Source organism: Xenopus laevis, chromosome 7L (assembly GCF_017654675.1).
Source record: "Xenopus laevis strain J_2021 chromosome 7L, Xenopus_laevis_v10.1, whole genome shotgun sequence".
NCBI lineage: Eukaryota > Metazoa > Chordata > Amphibia > Anura > Pipidae > Xenopus > Xenopus laevis.
Genome location: NC_054383.1, coordinates 115,463,268 through 115,475,487, shown reverse-complemented (window position 1 = coordinate 115,475,487; position 12,220 = coordinate 115,463,268). Strand labels below are relative to the sequence as shown.

Sequence of the window (12,220 nt, the reverse complement as noted above, 5' to 3'; positions counted from 1 at the left end):
CGTCAAAAATTATTTGAAAATCTTGAAGCTCATTGACTTCAATGCGTTTCCCAAATTTTTCGCCTATTTCGAATTTCTCTGGAAATTCGCAAATTTTTTGGCAAAGCGAAACTGGACAAATTCTCCCATCATCACTATTCAGTATCAACAGTAGATTATATGGCCTGTTTCAATTTGTGTTTACCATACCATATTTATTTTACTTTACAGAAGCTTAATACTAAATATTCCAGAACTAGATTCTACAAGCGAGAAAAGTGCACTGAAGAAGTCCCCATGTTTGCTGTTACTGCATCTTCAAATGATCTATGTAAAAGAGGTATGGGGTCTCTCAACCTAAAATTGCAAAGCAGTGGCTAATAATGGAAGACTGCATAGTTTATTGACATGCTAAATAGTATATAGTAAAGTATAGTACGAGGAAGTATACCATATATAAAAATAATCAGTTCTATTTTTTTAAAGACCATAACAAGTCCAGTTTTTGTCATTAAAAAGCAATCATGGAAAATGATTTTGTTTGTTCAATGAACTCTCCTCCACTTTTAAATATTCTATTGTGTTCAATGGCAGATGATGAGCAAACTCTAAGCTACAGCCTTTGTTAGGCTTTGAGATCAGGAATAGGCAAAAAAGTATGCTCCTCGACTCATTTTTTGAACTTGTACAATATTTACTTACTGAGCCATGAAATAGGTTTTATAAAGCACATTCATTAGTATGAAGTCCCTGCTAACCGTTCTTCATTCTATATACCGCAGTGTCCCCTTCTGTCTCTTCTCTACATATAATAGTTATAGGGGGAAATTTACTTAAGGGCGAAGTGGCTAATTCGCCAGTGTTACGTCATTTTGGTAACAATTCGCTGGCGCAAGGAGATAGACTCTGGTGCAACTTCGCACTCTAACGCCAGGCGAATGTTCGGTCTGGCGAAAGAGCGTTACTATACAAATTGACTACGTTTTTGATTTTACTGACCGTTGAGGTGGTGAAGGCAAGTCACCACCACTTGCCTTCACCACCTCAGACCAGGCGAAGTGTAATAGAGTAGACAGGAGTTCCTCAAAATAAAGTTGAAAATTTTTCTAAGTCCCAAAAAATGCTAGCGTTTTTCCGATTTAAAGGGTGATAGACTGAAAGATCGTAAACTTTTTTTTGGGGTACCATCCTTCCCCCCTATATTTGCTAACATATGGCACCTAAACTATACTGTGGGCACATGTGTAGGGCATTATAACAACTTTATATAATTTTATTTAGGTTCCCAGGCCTTGTGTTGTGTAATGTATTTGCTCCAGCATATACGGCTATTGAACTTTAACTGCACGCCGTAAGCTAATTAGCCAACGCTAGCGTAACTTCGAACTGCTGAGCGTAATTTTGCCAGTGTTCGGTACCCTGTGCGCAACTTCAGATCTTCGTGAATTAGCGCTGTTCAAGCGAATTTATGCCTGGCGAAGTGGTGCGATGTGCGTGAAGCCAGCGCTGGCGAATTTTCGCCGGTTAGTGAATTTACCCCATAGAGGTGCTAAAGGCCTGTGTTCTGTTTCAGCCTAATACATAGGGCTTACATTAAAGTGCTTTCTTCCTATTAATTTGATTAAAAAATATCTATAGTTTTATGTTTAATAATTTTTAAGGATAGTGGTAGCTGACACTTCTTTTTTATTTATTTTCATGAATTTTCATTAATATCTTTCTTATTTGATAGAATATAGCAAGGGATGCTGCTGTAAAGGAAGCTTAACCTTTTTACCTTTACTTTGGGCTGCTTGGACTATGGGCTCTCTTGCCATCTCGTATGCTGTAGCCATTAGTTTGGGACATATCCATGGGTTTTTGCCATTTATAAGGTAAGCCTTTTTTGCAGGCATATAAATCATTTTAGAAAAGTACATACTTCCTTTTATTAGTAACTAAAGGGAGATTTTAAAAATAAAATGTATTTTTTGTATTTATCTTTTAGTCAAATATCAATGATGAATCCAGAATACATTTTTTCAGTGTTTGCATGTTCTATTACCAGCATTTTAGGTAAGTTTAACTTTTAATCCAATAAAAACCTTTAACTGAAATCGACAAGAATATAAAAAGTAGATGTAAGGGATTCATGAAATTCTTGGCCTTGTCAGTGTCACTTAAATGCGATATTTGCTCTCTGATTTATTCAGTTTCAAATTTGTTTTTTTTTCCTGATCCTTATCACATTGTCACTGAATAAAAAGTCATATTGATACTTGCTTTTCTCTATTCAATTTCATTGAGTCTGTAAGATTTGATAGTTCAAAAAAAAAAACTCCAAAAATAAAATACACCTATCTGCTTCTATAGACGTTTGAATTTTTTAATTTTTTGACTGATAAATGTTGAAAATTTGTGCTAGATTACAATTTTTTTTCGCAACTCTCAAATCGCAGAATAAACTTAATCTTGAATTTTTTTAAAAAATAGCTCCATAATACTGAGCCTTCATGTGAGCTTGAGTTGCAATGGCTAATATATATATTCAAATTTCTGAAATTCAATCATTTTTGGGAACTAAAATAACTCCATAGAAGGCTAAACCCTTGCAGCAGCTTCCAATAATATAACTATGCACTAATACGTTTCATTTTATGGTTTTTAGGTTCTGCAATCATGTATATTGAATATTGCTACATAGATATTTACTATTCTGATATTAGTGGGAAATGGAACAAAATCCTGTTGTGTTGTGGATTGCTGTCCTATCTGGGATTTCTTGTAGCTGCTTATGTTTCGGTGAGCTATTTTGAAATGATAAATATTGCTATTTTAAAATATTCTGCAAATGTTGCCATAATGCATTACAAGCCCTAGTCCTAAATTTGCAGTTTGTTTTTTTTACACACAACATAACCATGAGAAATCAAATGCTTCCTATATAAATGAATATGATGCATTTACATTAAAATTGGTGCCATGTTTGGCCAGAACAAATTTTATTATTTTTAACTTGTTTTCCTCCCAAACGGATCTCTTATATACAGACTAGGGATGTCGCGGACTGTTCGCCGGCGAACTTGTTCGCGCGAACATCGGCTGTTCGCGTCCGCCGCAAGTTCGCGAACGTCGCGCGACGTTCGCCATTTTGGGTTCGCCTTACCTGGCGCTTTTTTTTGACCTCTCACCCCAGACCAGCAGATACATGGCAGCCAATCAGGAAGCTCTCCCTCCTGGACCACCCCCACACCCCCTGGACCACTCCCCTTCCATATATAAACTGAAGCCCTGCAGCGTTTTTTCATTCTGCCTGTGTGTGCTTGGAAGAGCTAGTGTAGGGAGAGAGCTGCTAGTGATTTCACTGATTTGAGGGACAGTTGATAGTAAGTTTGCTGGCTAGTAATCTACTTGATACTGCTCTGTATTGGAGGGACAGAAGTCTGCAGGGATTTGAGGGACATTTTAGGGTAGCTTTGCTGGCTAGTAATCTACCTTCTACTGCAGTGCTCTGTATGTAGCTGCCTGCTGTGGGCACTGATCTCTTCTGATCTCATCTGCTGACTGCTGTAATAACCCAATAGTCCTTGTAAGGACTGCTTTTATTTTCTTTTTTGTTGTTTTACTTTGCTACTTTAACAGCCAAGTGCTATTAGTCTAGCAGTGTTGGGGAGTGGGACTGGTGTGCTACTGTGCTGCTACTAGTAGTTCAGCAGCACCAACCCGAGAATATTTTTTTTTTTTAATATACATATAATTTTTTTTTTATTTTACTTATCTTACTGTTCTTTAAGGTGTCCAGTGCTGTTTGCTGTTCTTCATAGTAGTGCACCAATAGTAGTGCACTTGCAGGCATTATTTGCCCAGTGGCCATCTAGCTGTGTGAGCTTGTTCACATTCTGTCTAAATATCAATAATAATACCGTCTCCAGAAACACCACCTGAGTGACGTTTTTCAAGCAGCAATAATATATTCCGTATCCACCACTGCTGTAGTGTATACGTTGACCTTGTAGGCATTATTTGCCCAGTGTGTTCTTCATTTTCAAACCACTGCCACTTAGCTGTGTGAGCTTGTTCACATTCTGTCTAAATATCAATAATAATACCGTCTCCAGAAACACCACCTGAGTGACGTTTTTCAAGCAGCAATAATATATTCCGTATCCACCACTGCTGTAGTGTATACGTTGACCTTGTAGGCATTATTTGCCCAGTGTGTTCTTCATTTTCAAACCACTGCCACTTAGCTGTGTGAGCTTGTTCACATTCTGTCTAAATATCAATAATAATACCGTCTCCAGAAACACCACCTGAGTGACGTTTTTCAAGCAGCAATAATATATTCCGTATCCACCACTGCTGTAGTGTATACGTTGACCTTGTAGGCATTATTTGCCCAGTGTGTTCTTCATTTTCAAACCACTGCCACTTAGCTGTGTGAGCTTGTTCACATTCTGTCTAAATATCAATAATAATACCGTCTCCAGAAACACCACCTGAGTGACGTTTTTCAAGCAGCAATAATATATTCCGTATCCACCACTGCTGTAGTGTATACGTTGACCTTGTAGGCATTATTTGCCCAGTGTGTTCTTCATTTTCAAACCACTGCCACTTAGCTGTGTGAGCTTTTTCACATTCTGTCTAAATATCAATAATAATACCGTCTCCAGAAACACCACCCGAGTGACGTTTTTCAGGCAGCAATAATATATTCCGTATCCACTGCTGTAGTAGTGTATACGTTGACCTTGTAGGCATTATTTGCCCAGTGTGTTCTTCATTTTCAAACCACTGCCACTTAGCTGTGTGAGCTTTTTCACATTCTGTCTAAATATCAATAATAATACCGTCTCCAGAAACACCACCTGAGTGACGTAGTGTGATTTCTGCCCTTTACAGCACAAAACGCAGCGCTGTGTCAACAATGGATTTTTTAGAAACATTTTTGCCCTTGATCCCCCTCTGGCATGGCACTGTCCAGGTCGTTGCACCCTTTAAACAACTTTAAAATCATTTTTCTGGCCAGAAATGTCTTTTCTAGCTTTTAAAATTCGCCTTCCCATTGAAGTCTATGGGGTTCGCTACGTTCGCGAACCGTTCGCATTTTTGACGCAAGTTCGCGAATATGTTCGCGAACTTTTTTTCCGACGTTCGCTACATCCCTAATACAGACTTTCTGGATATCCAAATGACTATTCCACAGTCCTGTGTGTGTACTTGACTCAAGACATACCTGGCACTAAAGAAGCATCTTGATTTTGAATGATGCAAACAACTACCTGGGCTAAATTGAAAATTTTAGGAATGCATGACAATGGCATGTTCAACTATGGCTGAATTCAGTTACCTATTTTTGGACACATAAATATCCCCCTGCATTAAAGGAAATATAAATGTCTAAAATTGCTCAGAGCACTTTTAACTAGTGATGAGGTACGCCAGAAGATTCACGAAATGACTGAAAAATACACAAAACGCATCAAATCCATGGATGTTTTTCGTGACATTTTTTCAACACACAATGCATTGGGAGACAATGGGAGTTTTTTTACATTTTTTTCTCACTGCAAATGCAATAAAGGCAGTTGGCGGATTTTTTTCACGTTTTTTCTCATACCAGATGCATTGAAGTAAATGCATTTCTCAATTTAAATGTATTAATCAATGGGCCTTTTTCTGAAGATTTATCACAACCTAAATGCACTAAAATCAATGGCCGTTATCCCTCAAGTTTTTTCTCACTCTAAGGGCAGAAACAGACAAGAAGATTGTGGGAGATTAGTCGCTCGGCGACAAATTGCTTCTTTTTCGGGGGACTAATCTCCTCGAACTGCCGTCTACCGGCGGGATGGCACTCGGATCACTTCGTTTTCCAAAGTCGCCTTAAGTTTCCTCAAGAGACAACTTTGGGCGACTTCGGAAAATTAAGCGCTCTGAGTGCCATCCCAGCAGCGATTTAGATTCTATCCGGCAGGGATTCAGTTCGGGGAGATTAGTCACCTGATGAAGAGGCAATTTGTCACCAGACGACTAAATCTCCTTAGATCTTCTAGTCTGTCTCTGCTCTAGGGGGTCTATTTATTAAACCTCAATTTTTTTCTGGTCGAGTTTCTAAAGGGGAAAGATTTTTAGAGGGAAAAAATTTGTATTATGTATTATACCCCAAAGCTGCTAAACATCTCTATCTGAAAATACTCCAGCTAAAACCTGTCAAGGTCATGTAGATGTCCCTGAAGATGTTTCTTGACATTGTGATCCTTGTTGGTTTTCGTCTGATAAAACTGTGATGACGCGCCAACAATTTGATAAAGTCAAGTTTTCGGATTGTCAATTCAAAGAAGTCGCACGATTTGAATTGGAACAGGATTTTGTCACAACATTTTTTCGCGCCGACTCTTTTGAGCTGAATTTTTTGATAAATGAGTTAAATTCGTGGATGGAAGTTAAGTCGACTATGTTTTAATAAAAGAAATGAGATTAATGCGAGTTTTAGCAAATATCACCTTAAAGTCAATAGGCGCTTTTTCTACTCCATATGCAATAAAAGGCACTAAGTTTACCCAAGAGCAGTAATCCATAGCAACCAATAAGATGTTTGCTTTTAAACAGGTGATCAGTAAATCCTACCTGCTCCTGGGCAAACTTAGTACATCCTATTACATTATCCCCAATGAGCGTTATTTCTTTTTGTGCTGTTTATGTCAGCGAATTTTTTTGCAGTGGATTTTAACTCCGTTTTGAAAAAAATATTTGCAATCCATGCCTAGTGAGAATATTCGCTCATCACTACTTTCAGCACTATTTTTTTTTTCCTTTTCAAGATATTAGTAATTTGTAATGTAAAGATTTTGAAACCACATCTCTTAGCAATTTTACAGTAATTTCTTTTGTACTTTTTATATGCAGCATCAGTTTATGATCATTTCTTTACCTCTATATGATACAATGATGCATTGGTGCCTGCAGTATAATGGGGCCAATTTGGCCTTTGCTTCCATAGTTAAATTAAGCATTGGAGAATAAACATTATATCAATGTATATCCATGTAATTTTAGGATGTGGCACCCAGAACAGTGGGCTAACTCTTGCGTTTATCTTTTAGGTGCTCGTAGCCATTAATGTTCATTTGGCCGGAGCAATTGGAGGCTTTGGGCTGAACTGTTTATACAATTTCTGTCACAGCATCGTGTGTCTCCGATCATCAGTATGGCAGGATAATAAGCAGATGGTCATCATACGATTGTGTTTTTCTGTCAGTTCCCTGGCATTTATATTGATGCGTATCCTTTTCTCCTGTTCTGTAATTATCAAGTATAAACTAATATTTTGAATTGATCCTTTTGGTTTTATATCCTACAGAGTTCATTTTCTCTATTACACAGATATTTTTCACTGTATTTTTACTCTTGTCGTCAGAGTCAACCTCAGTATTTTCTATGCTCCATAAGCCCTTCCTGTATATTGATTTAAATGAAACCCCATTTTACTTTTTAAAAATTGTTTGCCAACATTTTAATTGATTTACTGCAGCGGTTTTCAGAATGTTTTTAGGCACAGTCCCAAACTTTAGCAGGGCCCCCTTTTGCTAATAACAAAGTTACAGATACATGAAAATATTACTGTAGCTGCCATTTTAAAGAAAATCCCCATAAGCAAGGGGGTTGTTTACTAAAATCCAAATATATCTCATTGTCCCAAATAGAAAATGCTCGACCAAACTCCCATGCCCGATTTTGCCTTATTTATTAATAATTCAACTCGATTTAATACATAAAAAACTCATCATATGATTTTCTTGGGCTTTCCGTCCTTTCTTTTCCCTAAAAACCCCGAAAAAGCCAGATGTTCAGCTTAAACCTACCAACTACCATGATAACTAGTGATGGGCGAATTTATTCGCCAGGCGCGAATTCGCGGCAAATTTGCGTGTTTCGCCGCCAGCGAATAAATTCGCGAAACGCCCGCAAAAATTCGCGGCAAAAATTCGCCGCGTCAAAAAATGGACGCCGGCGTCGAAAAAACGGGCGCCGGCGTCAAAAGCGAGACGCAAAAATTCCGACCAGAAAAATTTGAGGTTTAATAAATAACCCCCAAATGTATGTTCAGCTTTCAACTTTAAAACTGGTCCTCCAGGAGAACAAATAGGCCTTTTCCTTAAATTGGGCAATTACTAACCTTCAAGATAGAAACCCCCCCAATCCTTCTCTGGGCCACCCTAGGGAGCCTCAACTAAATTTTCTTCTTTATTTAAAATCACAAAAATTTCAAACAGTCACAAACAGTCATGCAACATTAACTTTCTTGCCGCAGCACCCCTTTACCACCAAGCCTTCCCTCAGTAATCCGGTGCTCGACCAGCACCCCTTTACTATTCCAACCGGGATCACCAATAGTCCTTCTTCTTGCCCCAGGCCTCCTTAACCCTATCCTGTGTCTTCCCTATATTCTGGGTCCCTGACTTGTGGGATGTCCACGGAAAACTAATTTCCACTACACTCCTAGGTGGGGCAAGAAACTACCCTATCTCAGACACCTAGTGCCTGCTAACTACAAACTGCTATACTAGGTTCTACCTTTCTTTCCTTCCTGCTGTAGATCTTCTTCAGGACAGAGCTTCCTTCTCTGACAACATCCTCCCATTAAAGACATCAACTCTAGGGTGTGGCCTCCTTTTATACCCTCTAGCACAGGGATCCCCAACCTTTTTCACCCGTGAGCCACATTCAAATGTAAAAAGGGTTGGGGAGCAACACTAGCATGAATATAGTTCCTGAGGATGCCAACAAAGGGCTGGAATTGGCTATTTGGTAGCCCCTATGTGGACTGGTAGCCTTCAGGAGGCTCTGTTTGGTAGTACACCTGGTTTTCATGCAACCAAAACTTGCCTCCAAGCCTGGAATTCAAAAATAAGCACCTGCTTTGAGGCCAATGAGAGCAACATCCAAGGGGTTGGGGAGCAACATGTGGCTCACGAGCTACTGGTTGGGGACCACTGCTCTAGCACTAACCCTCTAGCACTCTGGTGGTGGGGGAATAAATTACACCTTTTTATCCTTGAGCACCACCTGGGGGCCAATTACCCAAATAACACTCTCAAAAATTTTAACACATACTCACACACATTATTCAATCAACTTTCAACCACAAATCAATTACACAAATCAATGCGTAAGAGGGTTCACCCTCTTACACATTGAGCTTGTTGACAAGGCAAAGGATCTATAGGTTGGCGTAAAATATGTCCTTCAAGCTTATAAAGTATTTACTGGTTTAAACACTTTCAGTTCTGGTGTATTTGGGATATGATTGCAGTCTGTATCCTCTGGGTTTCTGAGTTGAATTGTCTGTGTATCCAAAATATATTTCATTTTTTTTAACACATTAATCCTACAGTTGGAGGGACACATATTGTATGCATGTTTTCAATATCATGCACCCAAGCCAATATTGTAAGTTACCATGGAACTATATATTATTTACATACAGGTATATGATCCATTGTCTGGAAACCCGTTATCCAGAAAGCTCCAAATTACCAAAAGGCAGTCTCCCATAGACTCCATTATAATCAAATAATCCATATTTGTAAAAATATTTTTTTTTCTCTGTAATAATAAAACAGTACCTTGTACTTGGTCCAAACGAAGATATAATTAATCCTTATTGGAAGCAAAACCAGCCTATTTGGTTTATTTAATGTTTACATGATTTTTTAGGAGACAAGGTATGAAGATCCAAATTATGGAAAGATCCATTATTCGGAAAACCTCATGTCCCGATCATTTTGGATACCAGGTCCCATACATGTATATCTAAATATACTTTATATATTGAATGGAGTTCAATGTTTATTACTTGGGTACGTAAATGGTAGGGAGGGGGTAGGAGTTCTAATCAAGCCCTCTATCGCTTAGTTAATTGAAAAAGTATATTCAAATGAATTATTAAAAATCTATCAAACTGTAGTGGATCTGTTATGTGGAATTCCATTATCCATAAAGCTCTAAATTACAGGAAGGCCATCTCCCCTAGAGTCCATTTTAATAAAATAATTTACATTTTTAGAAATGATTTATTTTTTCTTTGTAATAATAAAACAGCCCCATGTATTTGATTCAAACTAAGATTAAAGTAATCCTTATTGGAGGCAAAATATTCCTATTAGGTTTATTTAATGTTTAAATTATATTTTAGTTGACAAAATATGGAGATTCAAATTACGGAAACATCCCTTATCTGGAAAACCCCATGTCTTCTGAGACCTGTTATCCAGATTTCAGGTCCAATACCTGTATTTCTATGCACAAGCTTTATAAATCATTTCACTTATAAAGGCTCATTTATATCTGTGAGTGCAGGAGCAACGTGCAAGTTTGAATGTAATCACCATGTTTCTTACCCATAATGCAGCTGTGCCCATTGACACAAGGCTCTGAAGTGACCCTGGAGTTACCGCCTGGTCCGGAGGTGGTTGTAGCTCTAGGGTTGCTCTGGATCAATAGATGCAGTAGCACTCCATTCGAAACAGGAAGGCGGCTAGTGCAAGCGCTACTGTACATTTTGATGCAAATACCTGTAATAATTGGATTTTTTCCGCACAGTTTACAGCTGACTGTGGGGAAATTTGCACAAAAGCAACTGTGCTTGCAGATACAAATGAGCCATAAAGGGAGGGGGGGATGTAATAAAAGTAAACGGAAGTTAAAAAGTTGGTAACGGAAAAAATATTCGCAATGCAAAAAGTTACGCCTTTGTGCAAATTTAATATAGCTTTTGCAAACCTGGAATCTGTTTAGCGACCTCTTCCGACAGTGGAAGAAGATTTGCGGATTTTATAGTTTGCGCCAGTTCGCAGTGAATGTAACAAAACTTCTTACTGGAAATGTTGTATGTTTTTTTTTACATACTATAATCTGTTATTCCATCTCTATTTATTTTATATTATCCACTTGGTTTTCATAGAAAAAAGGAACTCAATAAAGTAGGGCAAATGTGTAGAAGCCGGAGGGCCTACTGACACCTGCGCCAACCAGGAAATTTCCTGGTATCCTGGTGGGCCATTGTGAAATTCAAATTTTTATTCTTATTTGTGCAAATTATTTAGCTCTTTGCGACTTTTATTACGTTCCCCCAATAGTTTTTAAATTATACATTTTTAGTGTTCGTCCTCAATCTACTACACACACACCTGTGATTTACTAGGTGAAAATAGTGGCTACTGTATATGTCATCCGCCCTGTATAGACCAATTACCATATATCACATTGATCAAGTAAAATTAAACTTTTTTTTTTACATTCTTAAATATTTTTTAGAACCTCCCACTTGCTGTCCTTGAGTGGTTGACATTGTTTGGAATGTGTGGCTATATACTCACATTTACTAAAGACTTTCAGGTAAGTATCAGAGACACGTCAGGTTTATGTGTGTAATAGTATTTCTAGTTAGTTTAAAAACACCTGAATATGTCATTTTATGACTATTTCTTACTGTTTCATGCAGATTTACTTTTATTATTCTTTCAAATTCAGTTCAGATCATGGACATTGTGCTGAAATTGCTCTTAATTTAGCAATGGGAGTCTTAAGTGGGTGGCACTTGTTTTCTAGTACTTGTTAAGTTTTTGTTGCCTTTATTATTTATAACATAATAGTGACACTGGGAACAAAGTAAGTGCCCTATATTTACATATTCCTATAAGTGAAATTATGCATAGGTTTAGCATTGTTACATAATAACATATAACATATTCAACCCGCAATAATTATTTTTAACTGTACAGCGACTACGTCTGACACATGTGAGAAGCATCAGCAAGGAGTGGACATCAATGCTGTGGAGTCTAAAGAACTCAATGAAGGGCCTTAAATGTAATAATTACATGAGAAGTAGACCATTCCCCATGGAAAAGCTTGGCCAAGGTACCAATACCAACTATTTAGAAGACTGAAATACTTGAGGAACTATAACAGTAAGAGGACCTGGAGATACATACATACAAGAACATAAGCAATGACTCAAACTATATTATATTTTCACCCTCAAAGAGACATATATTCACAGTGTACCCTAGTTTGATTATTAAGCAAAATAAAAAGCTAAATAGAACTCACATCAGTTTCTGTACTTCCTACCATACAACAACCTACCATGTATCAACCAAGCAGCCCCATCACTGTGCACTTGCCCACATGGTAGTGTCATGGAAAGCCTGAGTCCACTTGAGATAAAAGATAAAGCTTATTTGACATAAGA

The 12,220-nt window shown here is 37.8% G+C and overlaps 1 protein-coding gene across 1 annotated transcript; it reads left to right on the top strand.

Annotated features, from left to right (window-relative positions):
• Positions 1–211: 211 nt before the first annotated feature.
• LOC108697038 (DNA damage-regulated autophagy modulator protein 1) lies at positions 212–11,915 on the top strand. The gene is made up of 8 exons (XM_018226714.2): positions 212–319; positions 1,712–1,853; positions 1,967–2,034; positions 2,627–2,760; positions 7,068–7,245; positions 9,359–9,414; positions 11,281–11,361; positions 11,748–11,915. Exons 1-8 carry the CDS (start codon positions 277–279, stop codon positions 11,913–11,915), a joined length of 870 nt encoding a protein of 289 aa, XP_018082203.1. The 5' UTR covers positions 212–276.
• The last annotated feature ends 305 nt before the right edge of the window (positions 11,916–12,220 follow it).